The sequence below is a fragment of the Ursus arctos genome, unplaced genomic scaffold, assembly GCF_023065955.2.
Source record: "Ursus arctos isolate Adak ecotype North America unplaced genomic scaffold, UrsArc2.0 scaffold_9, whole genome shotgun sequence".
Taxonomy (NCBI): domain Eukaryota; kingdom Metazoa; phylum Chordata; class Mammalia; order Carnivora; family Ursidae; genus Ursus; species Ursus arctos.
Genome location: NW_026623111.1, coordinates 71,976,094 through 71,999,729, shown reverse-complemented (window position 1 = coordinate 71,999,729; position 23,636 = coordinate 71,976,094). Strand labels below are relative to the sequence as shown.

The 23,636-nt window shown below is 34.8% G+C and overlaps 1 protein-coding gene across 2 annotated transcripts in view; it reads right to left on the bottom strand.

Moving 5' to 3' along the window:
- Nucleotides 1-2,094: 2,094 nt before the first annotated feature.
- The window catches only part of CCSER1 (coiled-coil serine rich protein 1), a 1,292,599-nt gene continuing 1,271,057 nt past the window's right edge, over nucleotides 2,095-23,636 (bottom strand). Inside the window, exon 11 of one of the 2 annotated variants that reach the window (XM_044388078.3) lies at nucleotides 2,095-8,624. In XM_044388078.3, coding sequence (XP_044244013.1) covers nucleotides 8,139-8,624 — 486 coding nt within the window. In that variant the 3' untranslated portion in view covers nucleotides 2,095-8,138. The remainder of the gene's footprint in view (nucleotides 8,625-23,636) is intronic. The other variant, XM_044388079.3, reaches the window with a different exon arrangement.

Genomic DNA, 23,636 nt, shown 5'->3' with positions numbered 1-23,636 from the left:
ATTTGTAGGTTTTAGCACCATGGAAATATGGCAGATTAGCCATAGTTTCTTCACCAAAAAAATATTCTAATATCAGACCTTCAAAAACAGTGATAATGGCTAGTAAAAAGGTGCTATAATGTTATCACATTTACTAATGTTAAATGTTACTTGGGTTTAAAATCTGTTAGCACACACTTTTGAGTCATCTGCTTGTGTAGGGATAAACCTCTTAGCCTCTGACGTAATGTATCCATTATAGACTCTTTAAAATCAGCCATTCAATTGAAACAGGGCACCAGTTTAAATTTCCAGGATGTGGTTACATTTCACTGTTCACCAGAATTTGACACTGGATTTATATGCATATATCTTTTCTATCCAGTGCTCCTTTGATAGGAAAAAATAAAATGCAGAGTGCAAACTGTGGTATAAGAGCTAAGAATACCTTAAATGTGGTTGCTATTTAAAAGTTAAACTTTATTTAAATATTTCCTTTTTCATGTATAAGAACCCATGAAGGAAAAAACAAAATTAACTCAAACACTAACAGTGCATCACAGCATCCAAAAACATCTTCTAATATTTTATTCTGGTTTTGGTTTTCTTTTGGTCATATGGTTGCCAGTGTATTATAAGTAATACCTTTAAATAAATCAATACTCCTCTATTGTGAAATTCTGGGTGGATACCTATAAATAAAACTAAAGCACTACCCTTGGCTAAATTATTATCTGAAGCTAACTTTCTGGTTCTAATTTTCATAGTCATCTTCTAAAATATGATTTAATTTTTAAACCTTACTTCAGCATAATATTCACTTGTGTCACTTCTATACATTTTATGATGTGATGCCTGTTCTAATAATCTCTTCACAAATGACAAAGCATTAGCTATAGTAGAGAAATAATAACATGAAATGTAATGAAATGTATGAGCCATTTAAAATAAGATTAAAAATGAGAATATTTGAAAGAATGTATAATAAGCACTATATACATAATATTCCATTTTAAACATTTTAAAATGATTGTTATCCATTGAAATTTTAAAGAGAAATAGCTGTATAATCCATCCACGAGAACATGCTGATTTATTATAATCATAACAAAAGGGCTTGTAAATGATTACCAACAGAATGTAGAAGTAGAGTCTATGAAGTCTCATAAAGTCTTCAAAATAACCCCTAAAATGTAATACCTTCAGTAATTTAATAAAAAAAATAATCAATATAGTGTTTCTTGACATTTTATATAGAAAATAGAGTGCAGAATCAAATAAAAACTCTTCCCGTGGTCAGGAAAATAGATTGAGTCTTAAACCATAAGGTTATACTACACATAAATTATAAAATATATCATGTTTCATTTCAGCTTTTTGAAATCACGTAAGAGCATACAACAAGGAGCACCATTTACTCTGAGGCTGTGAGGCTGTAGAGAACACCTGATAAGTTTAAACATAAAAATGTTAAGATATGCTTTCAAGGCATTACAGCAGAATTTTTAATGTATGTTCTTCCCTATTGGCTGGTATGGATGCCAAATGGATACATACTCATTCACTGTTTCAAATGTGCTGAAAAACTTGTGTGTTTGTGTGTGTGTGTGTGTGTGTGTGTGTGTGTGTGTGAGAGAGAGAGAGAGAGAGAGAGAAACAGAGACAGAATTTAGAAGATTTTGTATTTTTTGTGTTACTACAAAACACATAGAATTGATAAAACAGGTTTTGTAAATTATAAAAAGTCAAAACATTATATTTTTTATTGTGACCAGTTGTAAAAAATGGAGATAAAGAGTATAAACAGAATGAAAAGATTCCACACATAAATTGAAATGCAGTGATAGTATCATAATCTCCCAATGCTCCCTGGGATAGTGCACTTTATTAATGTATATCAAGAACTAAGAAAAGCCCAGTGTCAAAGGAAGTGGAAATAGAAATCAGGTCAACTAACTGATGAAATAAGTGGCTGATTTGCCTCTTGCCAATCATCACAACTTTCAAGAATCTGGAAATCACGTTGTCTTATGCATACTGTGAATACATGTGTAAATCACTCTATCACTAAGACAAATTAATATCATAATGAAAGTAGTCAGGTACCACACAACATACTTGTTGTTTTAAATTTTATTTTGCACATGAATTATGCATATTTTTTTAATCACCATGCTTAAGTGTATCAATTTTTTCTCAGAATAGTCAAACGGTGAAATTTCCATTAAATAAAATCATTGCCCTTATTGGGAAATCGAGAGCCACAAAAGAAATTATACTATGGCATTCAATATTACTAAGAATTATAATTTCCAGAGTAATTTGCTATTATCTTTTTCACTAAATTGTTAGTTTTAGAGAATAGAAAGCATTGTTATGCTGTTAATCTCAGACCCATGTATATTAGAATACATCAAATAGTTTCTTTTCCTTCTAAAAATAGGGTTTAGCTAATATTCAAATTATTTTGCATTCCTGAAAATAAGATTTTGGAAGAGATGATTAACAATAGGATTATGTTTTCTTCAGACATTATTTAGGTATATGTTTATAGAGTGTATATTATTTAAAATTTAGGGTGAATAAATTTGCATTTCACATTTTATTTTAATTCCTTCCAAATATTTAAGAAACTTTAAATCATCTGTGATTTTGGTCCCTACATAGAAATATCCAAACTAATTTTGTAAAGATCTTGTTGTTTCAGATGTAGATAAGGCAACACAAAGTACCAAATTCAATAGTATCTATATCAATAGCCTCAGAAAATGAAGGAAAGGATTAAGATAATCTAGTAACCACATTATTTTTCATCTACTGTATGTTCTCCTTATGTTAGACACTTTACTGGCCCTTTCCTTTAAAAAAAATATTTAACATGAAATTACGTCAGCGTTTTTTCCAATTGTCTTCAAGAAAAGAAATTTAGGATGTCAGATTTTCTAGGAGACAACCTTGAAATACATAAGTGCTTTCCTCTCAAGATTCTATATTTATTGATCTAAACATCAGTACTTTTTTAAGAATGCTTTTGAATGAGTAGCTTTTTTTGCTGAAATAGATCATTGCTCCGCTGGTCTTCCCTAGCCAGTATCAATGGAATTGTAAGAGTAAAGGAGACGGAGGCAGCACATATTTGCTTGAGTCACTCCGCTTCCTTGGGAGGGAGCCTACTCTGCGCCTTCCTTGGGAGAAAGCCTACTCCAAAGCATAGTGTAGAAGGAAAGATCAAGGATTATGGAATCCAGGTCAACATACATGCTGTGTGTCCTTGGGAAATCAACCACCTTTCTGATCTCATCTATGAAATGACTAAAACAATAGCAAACTTATTAGGCAGTTGTAAACTGAAAATTAATGCCATGGAATGGGGCTTTGTGTTCCCCCTAAAGTCATATTTTGAAGCCTTAACCCCAATGTGATGGTATTGGGATGTGGGGCCTTTGAAAAATAATTATGTTTAGATGAAGTCATGATATTGGGGCCATGTGATGGGATTAGTGGCCTTAGGAGAGGAGGACGTATTGAAAAGGACAAAGCTGTCTGCAAGCCAGGAACTGAAACTGCTGGCACTTGGATATTAGACATTCCATCTTCTAGAACTATGGGAAACACATGTCTATTGATTAAGACACCCAGTCTGTAAAATTTTGTTATGTAACCTGAGCAATGAGGTAATGTTTGGAAAGGATGCTAAGATATAGAAGCACATTTTCTTGAATTTTATGTTCAGAAGAAAAAGTAAGTTCATTAGATTAAATCAGTAAAGTTAAAGGGACTTCATTGAAACTTCCTTCTCTAGAATGAATCATGATATCCCACACTGTAGATCACTTATTCAGGTGGAAGAAACTCACTCCGTATTAGGAATTTTTTATTGTGTTAATATTTTTGTGGGAAACTCTCCGGGTCTAAAATAGGGTATACTACCTTCGTTCTTTTCCATATGTAACACAACTGGAAGATGTATCTTTGACTTTTGTTTTTGGCCTATACTACTTGGGACTGCAGCTGGGTTCTGAGCAAGATCAAATTCGTTGTAAATAGTTTATGGATATGTTTGTGGCTCTGACTATTGGTGAAAGAACATGGCACAGATTTAAAAAATAAAAATGTGGGGATAATGTATATTAGAAGAGTAGGCTTCTTTGGTTGATAGTTGGCTGTTTGCTCTTCTACATAGTGTAATTCAGCTTTTTAAAAGAACCCCAGAAGTTTGTATTTTCTATCATCCCTGCCATGTGTTTAGATATAGCCTAGAGTTGGCATGACAAAGTAAGCACATGGAAAATGAACAAGAAGGAAAAAAAGAAGGTTAAATTCCAGGAGGTATAAATTCCCAAAGAATACATAATGTATAATTGACCTGTTTCTTGCACAAAAAAAAAAAAAGAATATACATAATAGATGTGATAATAATGCCTAGAGTCAAGTCCCAGAATGCAATTAAAATCCTAGTATAAATGAATCAGTGCTGCATTGAAACCAATCTATCACCCAGGGAAAAGCCTCAGCCATGGGGAATGGGATTCCGTCACATGGATGGCAATGGCAGACGGCTCCTTCCCCTGTCTTATTCCACTTTGAACCACATAGAGTTTAAGGGCTGCATTCAGAATGTACAATTCTGAAGGTGAAAATGTGGGACAAAGTTGAGATTATAAGATTATAATTATTAGATTATACTGTGTATTCCAAGTTACTCACTGTATTGGATTACGACTTTTTGATAATGGGAAAGGTGATAATGAATGTGGAGAAACACTACTTGCCAGTCGATAAACTGCTCTTACTGTTCCATCAACAACTAAATTACTAAGAAAGTTCTTGTGAGGACTAGTGGAATGTGGTTACTTATCTTGGGGATGTGGTCTGTAAATAATGATAATGAAAAAATACTAACTTTTCAGGGGGAGGTATTATCTCAAACACAAGGCAAAAAAAATGTGAAATTTCCTTTGAATTCAATAGCACTCAGGAAATAACGACAATGGGTTGCATTAAACCTTGGAAAACACCGATCATAAACCCAGATTAATCATGACCATTTGTAAACATTTTAAACTAGGGACGTATGGACATGTCTACAAATGTTTCATGGTGACTAGAGGCTTGCTATTTTATTTATATCTCAATCCATAAATGACAAAAACAAGTTGAATGATGTGTAGCTCTGCATTCTTACCCTGAGCATACTGATACTGGTAGATTCATACCTCGAGCATTGCAGCTACGGTTTCGGGGTGTCATTTGCACAAAGACGATGGTGCTCCAATGAAGCAAAAATACTTGGACAGATACTTCATAATTTTGCTGTGACTCTCTTGGCATATAAAATTACTCAAACAAAATCACTGAGTTCATAGAAAGAATTGCATGTTCCAATAATTACAAAAACGGGCACAGTTTATTTCAGGTGGAAACAGCTTTTCCTCAAGGAATATCTCTTCTTAAGTGTCCTTTAAAACACATTCGAAATTCAGAAGAGACCCTTTGCAGCAGACACTCTACAGGGTTGCTTAGGCTTCGCTACACGCACACATGCACAGAAGAAAGAGGAAGGGAAAGAAAGACAACTGCTTCCCTCAGAAAAACAAGCACTTTTTCCCCCTGGTGTCATGTCTTTGGATATGTACCGCCTTGGAGAAATGTATAAATCACTTTTATACATGGAACTGCCTTAGAAAACTAGAGATTTTCGTACAAAGAAATCAGTTTGCTGAAAGAGTCCCCACGTGCCATTGTTACGAGTTACTATATATACACAAGAGGAACTTACAAAGGACCCCTGTTTTACAGTCACTGATGTACAGTAGCAGAGTGGGCTTACACCTTCTCCAGGCCTGAGTTACACTTAGTATTACAAATAATATTATAACAATGCTGAAAATACCGATACAAAACAGCTTTAAGATGATATTTCCAAAAAATACCCCTCCTTTTAAAATTGAACTGTTGAATCCAGGTTTTCTTTTTGAATGTTTCAGCTTTAAAAAAGGTTTTTCAAGAAAATACTAGTGTTTAAAACATCTCTTAAAACGTCTATTAAATGACAGATTTTCTTAAATAGACTATATTTTTACAAAGAATAATTCAAAAGTCTATCTTTCAGGAAAACAAAACTATAAACTCCAAAAGTCCAAATCAAAAACATTATTTGTGATACATAGTTCTTCCATATCCTGGGAAAAAATCCTTGATTATTTTATCGTGCTAATTTATTTACAGACTTCAAATACTCTAGCAACACACACCAACATTCAGGACAAATGAAGCTGAATTCCACAATTAATAGTCAAAGTTTTTCTATCATTTCTTAAATGTTGCCCAGCCCAGAATGTGTATCCGCATGAATATTGTAGCATCTAAAGTAGAGTGGGAATTTTAGATAGCAGTCTCATTAAGCCAAGCAAATTTCTGTGTGTATTGTTCCCTTTTGGCAGAATTACAAACACACAAAGTAAACATTTGGCAAACATTTGTCTTGATGCACACGTGTCTTCCTTCAGAAAACCAAAATTAAAAGTAAAACATTTCCACTAGGCTCTTGACTTTTACTAATTCTAATCAAAGTGTAAAAATGGAGCAAAGTTTAATAGTTAAAGCTGGGGGGAAATTTAATGGCTTTTCCCCAAAGGATAGAGCTTAAATCCATTTTTGTATTAAGAGATGCATTTCATACACAGCTTTAATTTAAGCAGATTAGTCAGATGCCATGCTAAAACTGCTATCTCAATTTCCCTTTATCCATTTCATTTGTACATGCTGATGGATTCTGTCTGTTAGAGAATGCAAGGGAAACAGATCATGCAGTAGGTATGACAATTTCAATTTGCAGGGACTATGCCTAATGTGGATAAAGTTACTAGCTTTTATCTTTGTAAAAGAAAATTGCAGCCCTGATTCTTACTGTTTTAAAACTATTCATTTATTTATTTATTTATTTATTTATTTACTTCTACAGCTGCATACAGCTTTGTTATTAATTAAACATAAAGGAATTCATTGATCTCATGTGCACTTATGTATAAAACATATTAGGCCTTATTTGGTAAAGAGAAATATTTCCTGCGAAATGCGTTTTAAACACTTCTGTTAGAGATTTGTTTCTAAGATCAAACTGCCAAAGTTCACATATATTTACTTTTTCTTCTAAATCTAGATTACTGAGTTGTCAGAATCGTGTGTACTGGGCTACCAAGAAACTGACTTTCTGCTCCTCAAGTCCTCACATAGATCAATTGATACATAGTGAGCAAAATGGGACATACATAAAAATAAGTAAAAGTGTTACAAATACAAGGAGCGTGAAATAAAAGTTTCCTTAGAATGACCCATCCTTCAGATTAAAAAAAAAAAAAAGCTGATATTGCCGTGACAGTGACTCAGAATATAACATGTTACGCTTTATGCATCATTTGACAAAATTCACCCAACTTGACCACCTCGCTATGTTGTGTCTTACTACCTCAACATCCGTAGCAAAACGGAAAGCAAAATTTTTCGAAGATCAGAGCTGTCATTCTCTATTTCGATAGCAATTACTCAGTCTGAAATCCTTTGTGAACAGTGTGAACTAAACATTTAGAGGATAAAAGAAATAGCCGTTTCCCCCTTCATAGCATGGCAAGATAAGCTTGAATGTATGTAATAGAGAGACAGGTGCATCTCCAGGTTACATGCAAGCAAGCTTCATTCTTCAAATAAATACACATCAAATATAAGCCTTTAAAATCCTTCTTTTCTTCTCTTTCTATTAACTATGTAATTTAAAATTCTTTACAGTTCCTTTATCTATTTATTCCTCAAGTCTATTCTCACAGTAACACCATTAAGTGAACAGAGTGCTATTTGATATTACCTTCTGAAACTTCAATGCATATCAGTGACTGATAGAGATAAATAAACTATAGACTATATAAACCAACAAGATGGTCCCATTTATTATACATATATATAATAAAGTCTTGAAGGCTATCAAACCTAATTCAATTAACATGCCTGAACCCTCATTCTAAAAAAAAAAAAAAAAAGTGCACAATTCTTTGTTTATAACTAAAACCAAAAAGTAGTAAGGATATGACAATTTAAACATGAACTATGCATGAGAAACACTAATCATCCTTATCCTACTGAGAGACAGGAATAGGGTGATTTAATTATCCATCCTGCTGGCCTAGAGTTTGCAGCTCAGTGGTGTGTAAATTGTGGTGAAGAAAAACATTCTTTCTGCTGTACATGTGTAAAGAGATTGGCCCTCTCGGTGGCTGTCCAAACCTTCCTGTAAAGGTTGAATGCTGTCGGGCCACAGCAGCTTGGTCCTTTGGTTTCTCTGGGAACATGGAGGGCCCTTCGGCCTTAGCTGTTGGCTTCAGAGTGTTCTGCCCTACAGTGGCCCGTAAATTCTGGGTGACCTCTGACGTGAGGGTTTCATAAGTTCCTCTTGAGTGTTTGATAACCTCCACTAGTTCCTTGTCCTTCAAGAAATTACTTAAGCATAGACTTGATAGTTGACAGCTCTTACTTTTGTAGGGGCTTGTCTGATCAGCTGCTGAGTATCTAAAACGGTCCTCGGTGGGAGTATGCATTGCTTTTCTGTCCCTTGTGCTGAGACTTTGGCTCACAATTCGATTTCGATATGTAGCCTATAGTAAAGACACAGAAAGGAAAAGATGTCTAAAAAATCCATTCATAACATACATAGAACACAGAGTGGTATTTTCACTTTTGTGTGCAAAACCCTAAATTTTCAACAAGACTTAAAAAATAACTCAAAATTCATAAAATTAAATTTCCCAGTACAATACTTCTATAAATAGTGGTTAATTTACTATAAAAGTAAATATGGATAATTTATGGATAAAAGACATTTTTTTTTAAATAGGGTTTTTTTTGGGGGGGGCGTTGGAGCAGTTTTAGTTTTGTAACAAAACTGAGAGGAAGGTACAGAGATTTCTTTTACACCATCTGCCCCACACATTCATAATCTCCTTCCATTATCAACATCATTCACCAGAATGGTAATTTTTTTTTAAGCCAGCGATGAACCTACATTGACATATAATTAAAGTCCATAGTTTACCTCAGGGTTCACTCTATGAGCTATACCTTCTTTGGGTTTGAACAAATTCACTTATTTATTATTATAATGCCATGCAGACTATTTTCACTGCCCTAAAAATCCTGTGTGCTCTCCCTAATAATCTCTCCCCTTCTCCTCTGATCCTTAGCAACCACCGGTCGTTTTATTGTCTCCAGAGTTTTGCCTTTTCATAATGTTGTATAGTTGGAATCATACAGGATATGTGTAGTCTTTTCATATTGGCTTAGTTCACCCAGTAATGTGCATCTAAGTTTCCTTCATGTCTTTCCATGGCTTGATAGCTTATTTCTTTTTAGTGTTGAACTAAAAGGCATTTTGAGGGGCGCCTGGGTGGCTCAGTCGTTAAGCGTCTGCTTTCGGCTCAGGGTGTGATCCCAGGGTCCTGGGATCGAGCCCCACATCAGGCTCCTCTGCTGGGAGCCTGCTTCTTCCTCTCCCACTCCCCCTGCTTGTGTTCCCTCTCTCGCTGGCTGTCTCTCTCTGTCAAATAAATAAATAAAATCTTTAAAAAAAATAAAAATAAAATAAAAGCCATTTTGAAATTTAATTTCCTAAATTTGAATTCTATAGTTTTATCTGAGAATAGAGATTATTTATTTTACTAAGTAATGCACATTCATATATGAGGCCATTAATTTTTTGTTGGATTTAAAATATTATATTTACTTAAACATATGCTAAGAGAGTTTTAGAATTACCAATATCATGATTTGTGTCAGTAAAATGGTAACCTAGAAATTTAAGGAACTAAAAACAAAGTCACTACAATGACCTAGGGAGAACTATAGACCACTTAGAAAAATTTCAGCAAGTGTTTAATTCAGACTTTTGGTTATACTTTGTTATAAATCGGGTCCAAGAGTATACATTATCTTCTTTCTCACAAGAAGTTCATACTCTAATGAGAGAAACAAGACATAGCTCATTGAATCACACTACAAAGAAAGCAAAGAATCACTGAACTCCACCTCTCAAACTAATAATACATTATATGTTAGTTATTTGGAGTTAAATAAAAGAAAGGAAAAGAAAATGAAGTAAAAGGGAAAAAATAAAATACTTTCCAAAGTTAAAAAAAAAAAAGCAAAAACAAAAAACAAAACAAAAAAACAAGCAAAGATTACACGCTGGCACCAGAACTCTTGAAGAGAGCCCTGTCTTGGTTTAGAAAAATACAGAGACAGAAACCGACAAGTTGCCTTATTGGCTCTAGAGGCAAAAAGTGAAAGATTTATTGTTGCTGCAAAGGAGGAGGAAAGAGAAGAGTATAGAGTACATGGCCATCGACTGATAACAAGATGCGCTGAAGGAGCCAATGAAAATTTCTGCATACTCAACATCTAGATGGTGTCGTTTTGCATACCTATCATTTCATTGTTCCCTAGAAAACCATTTCTCCAAAACTGATCTCTATTTTGACCCCCAATTTGCTTATTCAGTCATCATCACTTTAATTAATATATTTGACGTAGAACCAAACAAACTTGATTTTGACTCTGAAACCTATTTCCCAAATATCCTTTTTCTCAATAAATGGCACCATTATCAGGCCAACACCTGGAGATTATCTTTGCTTTCTCTCTTTTCCTCATGTCCCTTTAAATCAAGTTCTTACTGATGTACTGCAAAAATGCAACCTCAAGTCATCCACTTTTCTTATATACATACACCCTATCTACTTGACCCACTTTGCCGGCACATATTAAGCATTTAAGAACCACTGAAAAAGTTTATCTGCTTGAAATAATATGTGATATTTATTTTAGTGTATATTATATGCCAAGCATTCTTCTAATACCCATATATATTTAATTTTCGGAAGAGTCTTTTGAGGTAGCTTCTGTTATTCATATTACAGGCATACCTTGGAGATATTGCAAGTTCAATTCCAGACCACTACAATAAAGCTAATATCACAATAAAGCAAGTCAAATGAATTTTTTTGGCTTCCCAGTGCATACAAAAGTTATGTGACACTATACGGTAGTCTATTAAGTCTGCAATAGCGTTATGCCTAAAAAAATAAGGTATATGTCTTCACTAAAAATATTTTATTGCTAAAAAATGCTAGCCATCATCTGAGCTTTCTGGGAGTTGTATTTTTTTTTCTTTGCTGGTGGAAGGTCTTATCCTCATGTTGCTGGCTGCTGACTTGTCAGGGTGGCGGTTGTTGAAAGCTGGGGTGGCTGTGGCAATTTCTTAAAATAAGACAACGATGTTTGTTGTATTGATACACTCTTCCTTTCATGACTTCTCTGTAGCATGTAATGTTGTTTGATAGCATTTTACCCACAGTAGAACTTATTTCAAAATTGAAGTCAACCCTCTAAAATCCAGCTGCTGCTTTGCCAACTAAGTTTATGTAATATTCGAAATTCTATTGCTGTCATTGTAATAATTTCACAGCATCTTCACCAGAAGTATGTTCCATCTCAAGAAACTTTATTTGCTCATCCCTAAGAAGCAACTCCTTATACATTAAAGTTTTATCATAAGATTTCAGCACTTCAGTCACATTCCAGTCTCCAGTTGTGATTTTAGCTCTCTCGCTATTTCTACCACATCTGCATTTACTTTGCCCACTGAAGTCTTGAAGCCCTTAGTCATCCATGAGGGGTAGAGTCAACTTCTCCCAAATGCCTGTTAAAGTTGATCTTTTTTTTTTACCTCTTTCCATGAATCACGAATATCCTTAATGACATTTGGAATGGTGAATCCTTTCCAGAGGGTTTTCAACCGAGTTTTCCCAATTCCATCAGAGGCATCGCTCTCAATAGCAACAGCTATAGATTTACAAGATGTATTTCTTAAACAATAAGACTTGAAAGTTGAAATGACTTCTTGATCCATGGGCTACAGAATGCATGTTGTGCTGGAATGCATGAAAACGTCAATCTCATTGTCTATTTCTAACAAAGCTCTTGAATGATCAGTTGCATTGTCAATGAGGAGTAATATGTCAAAAAGAATCTTTTTTTCAGGTAGTGGGTCTCAACAGTAGGCTTAAAATATTCACTAAGCCATGTTATAAACAGATGTACTGTCATCCAAGCTTTGTTGTTCCATTTATACAGCACAGGCAGAATAGATTTTGTATGTTTTAAGGGCCCCGGGATTTTCAGATTGGCTTCAATTTAAAGGCACCAGCTGCATTAGCATCTGACAAGAGTCAACCTATCCTTTGAAGCCAGGCATTGACTTCTCCTCTCTTGCTATGAAAGTCCTACATGGCATCTTCTTTCAATAGAAGAACTATTTTGACTACACTGAAAATCTGTTGTTTGGTCTAGCTACCTTCGTTAATTATCTTAGCTAGATCTTCTGGATAACTGGCTAGAGCTTCTAAGTCAGCACTTGCTGCTTCACCTTGCCCTTTGATGTTATAGAGATGGCTTCTTTCCTTAAACCTCATGAACTAGTCTCTGGTAATATCATACTTCAGTTTCCTCACCTCTCAGCTTTCATAGAATTGAACAAACGTGGGTCCTTTCTGGGAATTAGGCTTTGGCTTAAGTGAATGTTGTAGCTGGATTAATCTTCTATCCAGACCACTAAAACTTTCTCCATCTAAGCAATAAGTATATTTCACTTTCTTATCATTCATGTGTTCCCTGGGGTAGCACTTTTGATTTCCTTCAAGAAATTTTCCCTTACATTCACAATTTGGCTGTTTGGCCAAATTGGTCAGCCTATCTTGGCTTTCAACATGTCTTCCTCATTAACCTTAGTCATTTCTAGTTTTTGGTTTAATGTGAAAGATGTACAACTCTTTATTTACCTTGACCACTTAGAGGCCATTGTAATGTTATTGTCATAATTTCCATATTCTTGTGTCCCAGGGAATAGGGAGGCTCAAGGAGAGGGAGAGAGTAGGAGGAGTGGCTGGTTGGTGGAACAGTCAGAGCACACACTGCATTTATCAATTGTTTGCCATCTTATATAGTTGCAGTTTGTGGCACCATGAAACAATTACAACACTGGTCAGAGAACATCATAACAAATATAAAAACAATGACTATTTTGAAATATTGTAAAAAGTACAAAAATGTGACACCGAGACACAAAGTGTGCAGATGCTGTTAGAAAAATGGTGCCCATAGACTTGCTCAATGCAGGATTGCCACAAACCTTCAATTTGTAAAAAATGTAAAGTGTAATAAAATAAGGTATGGCTGTATATTGACAGAAAGATGGAAGCACAATGAATTTGTATCCTACAGATAGTGTGGGATAGATAATTTGCTTGATTTAATACCGGTTAGTGGCCTCCCACTATTCCCATGGGAATATTTCTAAAATGTACCACATTGTAATAAAATACATACAGAACAATACTATAAAGTTATGCTTGAAGATTATCATTACTAAGATGAACCACTCCAATTTTCTGTAAAACTAAGGCATATTAGGGGATATCTTCAGGGTGTGCTTATATTCAGTGATTTCAAGTTAAGATATTTTGCTAAACATGTCTTTACTCTTAATATTGTCTTCATGTTTTTAGTAAACTGCTATTTTTTCATCTTTAATTTTCTTTTATTTAATTCTAGTGTAGATAATATACAGGGTTATATTATCTGCGGTACGCAATATAACGATTCAACAATTCCATATGTTATGCAGTGTTAAGGTACATATACACTTTTTTTTTTTTTTTAAGATTTTATTTATTCGACAGAGATAGAGACAGCCAGCGAGAGAGGGAACACAAGCAGGGGGAGTGGGAGAGGAAGAAGCAGGCTCATAGCGGAAGAGCCTGATGTGGGGCTCGATCCCATAACGCCGGGATCACGCCCTGAGCTGAAGGCAGACGCTTAACCACTGTGCCACCCAGGGGCCCCGTACATATACTCTTAATCCACTTTACCTACTTCACCCATTCCCACCTCTCCTCAGGTAATCATCTGTCAGTATCCTATAGTTGAAAGTCTGTTTTTTTGGCTTGTGTGTCTTTTTCCTTTGTTTTGCTTCTAAAATTCCACATATGAGTGAGATCATATGGTATTTGTCTTTATCTAACTGGCTTATTGCACTTTGCATTAAATTCTCTAGATCCATCCATGTGATTGCAAATAGCAGGATTTCATTCCTTTTTATGGCTGAATAATATTCCACTGTGTGTGTGTGTGTGTGTGTGTGTGTGTGTATACACACATATATATATATATATATATATATATATATATATATACCCACATGTATATATATATATATATATATATATATATATATATATACCCACATGTATATATATACACACACATACACACACACTATATCTTCTTTATCCATTTATCTGTGAATTCACACTTGTGTTACTTCTATGATTTGGCTATTGTAAATAATGCTGCAATAAACATAGGGGTCCATATTTCACTTCAAATTAGTGTTTTTATATTTTGGGGGCAAATACCCAGTAGTGCAATTACTGGATTGTAGGGCAGTTCTATTTTAAAATTTTTAAGGAAACTCCATACTATCTTCCACAATGGCTGCACCAGTTTGCATTCCCACAAGAAGGTTCCTTTTTCTCCACCTCTTCACCAACACTTGATGTTTCTTCTGTTTTGATTTTAGCTATTCTGATAGGTGTAAGGTGATATCTCATTGCAGTTTTGATTTTCATTTCCCCAGTGTTGATCATCATTGCATATGTTGGCCATTGTATGTCTTATCTAGAGAAATATCTGTCATGTCTTCTGCCCATTTCTTTTTTTAAAATTTGGATTGTCTTACGGATATTGAGTTGTAGAAATTCTTTATATATTTTGGATATTAGTCCTTTATTGGATATGTCATTTGCAAATATCTTCTCTCATTCAGTAGGTTGTCTTTTAGTTTTGCTGGTTGTTTCCTTTCACTGTGCAGAAGTTTTTTAAGTTTATGTAGTCCCAGTAGTTTATTTTTGCTTTTCTTTCTCTTGCCTCAGGAGACATATCTAGAAAGATGCTGTTACAGAAGATATGCAGCAAAATTACTGCCTCTGCTCACTTTCAGGATTTTTATGGTTTCAGATCTCACATATAGGTCTTCAATCTACTTTGATTTTAATTTTGTGCATGGCATTAGATAGTGGTCCAGTTTCATTCTTTTACATATATCTGTCCACCATTTGTTGAAGAGACTGTCTTTTTCACATCGTATATGCTTGCTTCCTTGTCAGATTAATTGACCATATAATCATGAGTTTATTTCAGCACTTTCTGTTCTGTTCTATTGATCTATGTGTCTGTTTTTGTGCCAGTACCATACTGTCCTCAACACTACAGCTTTGTAGTATAACTCGATGTCTAGAATTATGATACCTCCAACTTTGTTTTTCTTTTTCAAGGTTGCTTCGGGTATTTGGGGGTCTTTTGCAGTTCCATACAAATTTTGGGATGGTTTGTTTTACTTACATGAAAAATGCTATTGGTATTTTCTTAGGCATTGTATTAAATCTGTAGACTGTGTTGGGTAGATACTTTAACAATATTTGTTTTTCCAATCCATGAGCATAGACTGTCTTTCCATTTGTGTCATCTTCAGTTTCTTTCATCAGTGTTTTATAGTTTCAGAGTACAGGTATTTCACCTCCTTAAGTTTATTCCTAAGTATTGTATTATTTTTGGTGCAATTGTAAATGGGATTGTTTTCTGAATTTCTCTTTCTGCTGCTTCATTATTAGTGTATAGAAATGAAACAGATTTCTGTACAGTGATATTGTATCCTATAAACATACTGAATTCATTTATCTGTTCTAGTAGTTTTTGGTGGAGTCTTCAAGGTTTTCTATGTAGAGTATCATGTCGTCTTCAAATAGTGAATGTTTTACTTCTTCCTTACTGATTTGGATACCTGTTATTTCTTTTTGTTGTCTGATTGCTGCAGCCAGGACTCCCAGTACTATGTTGCATAATGGTGGTGAGAATGAACATTCTTGTCTTTTTCCTGACCTTAGAGGAAAAGCTCTCAATTTTTATTCACAGTAAGTATGATGTTAGCTGTGAGTTTTTCATATACGACCTTTATTATGTTGAGATATGTTCCTGTAAACCTACGTTGGTGAAGGTTTTTATCATGAATAGATGTTGTACTTTGTCAATGTTTTTCTGTATCTATTGAAATGATCAAATGATCATATGGTTTTTCTCTTTTCTTATTAATGTGATGTATCACATTGATCGATTTGCAAATATTTAACCACTCTTGCATCCCAGGAATAAATCCCACTTGATCATGGTGAATGATTTTTTTTTAATATTGCTGTGTTCGGTTTGAAAATATTTTATTGAGGATTTTTGCATCTATGTTCATGAGAGATAATGGCCTATAGTTCTCTTTTTTTTTTTTTTTTTTTTTTTTGTGGTGTCTTTGTCTGATTTTGGTATCAATGCAATGCTGGCTTCATAGAATGAATTTAGATAATTTGTTTTCTCTTCTATTTTTTGGAAAAATTTAAGAAGAATAGGTATTATCTCTTCTTTCAGTATTTGGTAGAATTTGCCTGTGAAGCTGTCTGCTCCTAGACTTTGTTGAGATTTTTTTGATTACTGATTCAACTTCATTTCTGGTAATCAGTCTGTTCAAATTTTCTATTTCTTCCTGCTTCAGTTTTGGTAGGTTATACATTTCTAGGAATTTACCCATTTCTTCTAGTTTGTCCAATTTGTTGGCATATAATTTTTCATAACACTTTTACAATCCTTTGTATTTCTGTGGTGTTGGTTGTTACTTCTTCTTTTCCGTTTCTGATTTTGTTTGAGTTCTCTCCCCACCTCAATGAGTCTGGCTAGGGGTTTATCAATTTTGTAGATTTTTTTCAGAGAAACAGGTCCTGGTTTCATCAATCTGTTGTTTTTATTGTTTGCTTTTTGAAAAAATATGTCATTTATTTCTGCTCTAATTTTTATTATTTCCTTCTTCAGGTTTAGGGTTTCCTTGTTCTTCTTTTTCTAGCTTCTTTATGTGTAATGTTAGATTGTTTACTTGAGATATTTCATGCTTCTTGAGGTAGGTCTGTATTACTATAAACTTTCCTCTTAGAACAGCTTTTGCTGCATTCCAAATATTTTGGACCAATGTATTTTCATTTGTCTCTATGTATTTTCTCTTAATTTTCTCTTTGATTTTTTGGTTGACCCACTCATTGTTTAGTAGCATGTTATTTAACCTTCATGTGTTTGTGCTCTTTCCAGAGTTTTTTTCTTGTGGTTGATTTCTAGTTTCATAGCCTTGTGGTCAGAAAAGATGCATGGTATGACTTTGAACTTCTTGAATTTATTGAGACTTGTTTTGGGGCCAAATACAAATGATGTATTCTGGAGAATATTCCATGTACACTGGAAAAGTATGTTTACTCTGCTGTTTTAGTTTGGAATATTCTGAATATGTCTGTTAATCCATATACATTCAAAGTAATTATTGATAAGTATGTTTTTATTGCTATTTTGCTACTTGTTTTGTGGTTGGTTTTATAGTTTTTCTCTGTTCTTTTGTTCCCTTGCTCTCTTCCTTCACCATAGGTTGGCTTTCTTTAGTGATATACTTGGATTACTGTCTCTTTGCTTTTTGCATATCTATTAGTAGCTTTTGATTTGTGGTTACCACTAGGTTTGTATGTAACATCTTCTATATATAACTGTCTGTATTGTTAATGGTCACTTAAATTTGAACCCATTCTTTACTCCTCTCCCTACTATGTTTTAAATATATATTATTATACTTTACACCCTTTAATTTTGTGAGTCCCTTGCCTGATTTTTCTGGATATAATTATTTTTACTGCTTTTATGCTTCCTGTTTTTCACTCTTATGTAAGGTCTTTCCTTTCCACTCAATACATTTCCTTTACCATTTCTCATAGGATAGGTTTAGTGGTCATGAATTCCTTTAACTTTTGTTTGGGAAACTCTTTATCTCACCTTCTATTCTGAATGATAGTCTTGCTGGATAGAGTATCCTTGGCTACAGATTTTTTTTTTCTTCCTTTCAGCACTTTGAATGTCCCATGAAAAGTTTCTGCTGAAATATCACCTGATATCCTTATGAGAATTCCCTTGTATGTAACTGTCTTCTTTCTTCTTGCTGCTTTAAAATTGTTTCTCTTAATCACCACTTTTTTTGCCATTTTAATTACTATGTGTCTTGGTGTGGCCCTCCTTTGGTTGGTTTTGTTGGGGGCTCTCTGTGCATCCTGGATCTGGAGATCTGTTTCCTTAACCAGATTACAGAAGTTTTCAGCTATTATTTCTTCAAATAAATTTTCTGCCCCCTTTTCTCTCTTTTATTCTGGGATCCCTGTAATACAAATGTTATTACACTTGATGGAGTCACTGAGTTCTCTAAGTCTATTCTCATTTTCCTTTTTTTTTTTTTTTTAATCTAACCTGCTCTGCCTGAGTACTTTCCATTACTCTGTCCTCCAGGTCACTGATTTGTTCTTCCACATCCTCTAGTCTATTTATTCCACCTAGTGTATTTTTAATTTCATTCATTTTGTTAATCTCTGATTGGTTCTCTTTGTTAAAAGTTTCACTGATGTCCTCCACTCTTTTCTCAAGCCCGGCAAGTATCTTTATGATCATTACTTTAAATTCTTTGTCAGGCATATTACTTACGTCTGTTTTCCTTCAGTCTCTTTTGTGGTTTTGTCCTATTCTTTGATTTGGGACATATTCTTCTGTCTCCTTATTATGTCTAAGTCTATATATCTCTTTCTGTGTATTAGGAAAATCAGCTGTAGCTCCTATTCTTGAAAGTAGTGTCCTTATGAAGAATAGGTCCTTTAGTACCCTGTAGTGCAGTGTCCCATTTACCTGAACTTGGCATTTCAGGGGTGACTCTTATATGTAATGCATGTGCTCTGCTATTCTGGCTAAGCCACATTTTCCTTCAGTCCAGTTGTCTGCAATGGCTCATTTCTTGTTGCAGGTAGTGATTGGTCCCTGGGTTAGCGGGTCAGTCTGGGGATGCCTTGGGCTTGAGTGAGTCAGACCAGATGTTTGTCAGAGGTGAAGTAGCACTAAACTGCAGGGTATTTTCCAGTATTGTCCCCTAAGAAGCTTTTGTTGTTGGGCAGGGCTTACAATCAGATTTGTTGTCTGCCAGTAGACGTCTTCTAGGGCCACCATCTGACTGTTTATGTGATTTTCTTTCCCTTTCCCCATGGTAGGAGTCACTTTGGAGTGGTCCTGGCCCATACTGGAGCTGCTAGTACACAGCCAGGCTTGTGGCCCCCATATGAATGGGCTCCTGCCAAGGGCTATTGGAGGGGGTAGATCCTCAAAGTGCTTGTAGGAGAGGTGCCCAAGTGGCTCCTCCATGAGATGGGATGAGCTGGTGCTGCTGGGACTGGGCCAGCCTTGGTAGCTCTGCAAAACGTGTGTGGGCAGGGCTTACAGTTTTAACAAGGTGAGCACCGGTCTCCCCTGGAGGGAAACTGCTGCTGCCACCATCACAACTGAGACCCAGAAGCATGTGGTCAGGACGTGCAGTGGTGTTAAGTTGTGTGCTGGTCTTCTAGGAGAAGAGACCAGCAGTGCTGGCCTCAGTGGTTCTATCTTGTATTTTTGAGGACTGTTGTGTCTCTTCGAGGAGGGGGACCCAGCTTCCTATGGATCTCCAGGTTCTTCCAGAATTGAGCCTGATGATTTTAAAAATTCCAGACTTTAATTCCCACCGGTTGTAAGAACTTAGGAAATCCAGTCCCTCTGGTTTTCAAAACCAAACGTTATGAGGATTTGTCTTTCCTTTGCAGGATCCCTGGTGTGATAGTCTGTTTCTCTCCCTTCTCCATGCTGCAGGTTCCTCTCTCCAGTAGACAGTCCTTCAGTGCTTTTAGCTCCATACTGCATCTCTGCCCTACCTACCCTGTTCAGTGTGGCCTCTTCTCTACACTTAGTTGAAAACTTTGTTCTGCCAGTCTTCAGGTCATTTTCTGGGTTATTTACACTGATGTGTGTGTTATCTAGTTGTATCCATGCGATGAAGTGAGCTTAGGATTCTCCTACTTGGCCATCTTCTCCAGGAGCTCTTCTGCCATTCTAATTTTTATTATGTGCCTACTTATAATAGAACCTCTCTGTGACTTCTATTTTTCCATTCTAAGTCTTCTGTAGATTTGAAGTAAAGAGTCAGGCTGGTTATCTTGTGTATAAAAGGAAGCATTGTATGACTTACAGATGTTTCAGGGAATTTCTTGGAAGTAAAAGGAATAGCCTATTTTGATTCAGTTTTCATTTTTAAGGAAATTTTCTGGCGTCTTGGCTCTTTTCCAATATTCTAGGTATTTAAGCATACTTAGAAATGTGAGCTTTCATTTCCTCTTTATCTTTATGACTTCTGTAAGACGCTCACTTAACTGTTGAACAAGTTACCAACAAATCCACAAATTGTGCTTAATATCTGCATCCGAACGTTACACACATTATGAGTGTTATTTGTGAAATATTCTGAGAAAAAATTCATTTGGGACCGAAAAGAGATAAATTAATCATGATAATCAACAGTGGTAATGTTTCTTTTTCATTTCTATTTCTACACATGCTGCCTATGAAAGTAAGGAGGTAGATGGAGACTTCATTTCCATTACTTTAACAGTATATTTGTGGAAATATTCATTATTTTCTTTATGTGATCTTTTTAACCCTTCTGACATTAAATTAAATACATCGTTTTAGTAAAGACACAGGGAAAGGGGTCAAATATTTCAATTCCATAGGCAGCCTCAGTGTTCCTGCTCTGGTCTAATCTCTGGCAGCTATAAGGTACATGTGGGTCTAGCATAAAAATAAACAAAAGGAAGACTTTCACTCTTAATTCTTAAAGAAAAGTGCACATTTAAATCATCCGCTCCTGTTTGTTCAGCATAGTTTTCTTTTGACATCTTAGACTTCCTTGTTTGTTTGTTTATGATGTTCACCATTAAGTCCAGGGCTCACAGTGTACCCGGGAGACTGCACAGCACAGAGGCTAATGGCATGATTTTGGATCAGACAAATGTGGATTCATTGATTCACGTGATAAATTAACTACTACTGAGGGCAAGATGTTGCATTACATGTTGGGAAACAGTGCTGTGTATAAAAGAACTGGCTCCTGCCTTTAAGCAGTTTAAAGTTTAATGGGAGAATCAATCAGAATCAGAAACTTTTGTAGCTAAGTGAGTATGGTAGGTTACTTACCTTTCTAACTTTCTAGTCTCTTCATCCATGAAAGGAAAACTTATATTCGTACCTGTATCTACATGCAGGATTGTTGTTAAGATTCAATAAACTACTGTTTATAAAATACCTAATATTATACCTGAAATGTAATTAGCTTGATGACAGCAACACTTAAAACAATTACAATATCAAAATAAAGTGACCAACAGACCTAGAAATTACTTTGGTAGATGCTCATTTCATCCTTGAGGAAACAAGCCACTTTGAACACCTCTTAACTTGAAAAAGCAAAGTAATTTATTCCAGAATATTCAAGTAATTTCATACTTACTGTTGTAGTTTGGTATCCTAGAATAGACTCTGAGACAAATATCTGAGACAATAAAATAAGTTTTTGGAGAGCATTCTCAAGCCCACACCCAAAAGGGGGAATAAAGACAACAGAGACTGGCAGAGGATGAAGCTAAACCCTATGTAATTAAACTATCTCAGGTGATGATACAGGCAGATTTGAGGCTAGGATGATTCCTCATAGTTGCCCTCAATTCAGGCAAATGGTTGGGAGCCTTATACTCTTGTGTCAACTAGTTATTGGACATCGAGAGCCTCTGATAAGGTGGTATAACCCTGAATAAGTAGGGTTGTTTTGTTTTGTTTTGTTTTTTTTTTTTGCTTTTGTTTTGTTTTCATTTTTGTTTTGTAGAGGAGAAAATCTCCAAGAGGAACTTATTTAAATACTATCAGCTGCTGCCAACTTTAGATCTTGAAGAAATGAACATTCATTCAATTCTCTTCCAATTCTACATTTAGAATATATTTTGTTTTACATATTTTGGGAACATGTTTAGACAAACAGGAAAGAAACCCTTGATTCAAAATACATAAAAATATTTTGGCACATAGATACTTGTATTTTGTTACCCTGGCCCATATGGAAATAATTTCCTCAAAATGCTGCTAATTGATGTTAATTCTTTCTGGAGCTCTTGGGATCACATCCTTCAAAGAATTTTCAGTACATATGCGTAGCCACATTATTCTCAAAACTGGAATTCAATTAAGCTCACATAATTGTTAGTTTTCAGGCATTTTAGTTATCAAGCAGCTACTTTATAACCTATCCTTAGACTTCCTAGTAGCTGATTAGATGGCCAATTTAGTCATTAGTCAATCAAGTGTGAAGATTATAATAAAGTCAGTCCTTTATTTCCCTATAATTTTCTTCTCTCATTTCTTCACTGGAGCATATACTCTGCATTTCATTGAATTTAGGATGACAGATTTTAAAGCACATATTTTATATACCACTAAGGAAAAACAAAAAAGAACACATGATGCTAATTAAAAATAAACAAAAGTCATGTTAGTTTCCTTATTACAATCGCTGTGACTTATTGATCAATTACATCAGCCTTTCACTGTATTTTCTTCTGTCTTCTGTTCCCTTTCTTAGGTTTGATAGATAGTCCTTTTGCCATCCCAAGCCAACTAAAATATAAGTGTCTCAAGGGCAGGGACTTTGCCTGTCTCGTTCGATGCTGAATCCACCACTCTTAACCGTGACTGGCATTTACTAGTAACTCATTAATACTTATGCAGTTCATTTTTTCCCCATGTGTCAACATGACAGAGAGAAACACACTTCTTTGGCCAAAACCAGGACTATGAAAATTCTCACATTAAAATATCTTTAACTCCTTATCTTTTATTTATGCAAAATTTGTATTTAGAAATGCAAAGAAAGTGGTCAGATCTTTTCTAATTTATAAAAGGAATAAATTCTGGTGCTTTAGTAGTAACAACATATTACATTATAGACTCAAAAATGATTGTGACCCATATGACACTGGCATGGTAACCTGAAGATTGAGTAGTGCATCGTTTCGGTAGTGCAGAAAATAAGTGATAAAGGCATGAGCTGAGTCAGTATAACAAATATTATATAAAAATATATTATATATGACAAACATAATAAATACAATGAATTAATGACAAACTTTATAATACAGATATTTAATTGCAAATGTATCAATATATAGATCTAAAGACAAAAAGTAGAAACTTTCAAAACTGTGATGTCAAGAACCCAACTCTATACACTGTTAAATATGATTATATACACGGAAAGTATTTTGAAAGAAGGCATGTGCAAATGTTACTCATGAGTAAAATATTAAAATTGTGTGTCTTAAATATATTTCCATTTTATAATTTACATTTAATTAATTGCTTTGTTTTATCATTTAATCCCAATATAATCTGGATTGCATCTTTTTTTTTTAAACGTTGCCTATAAATCCCTTTTTTAATCCCAAGTGTGAGCAAATTCCCTTCTAAAATACAAACCAGAATACTTTTCAACACCTTGAAAGAATTGTGTATACTCAGATTCTGCATTGTATTTTCAA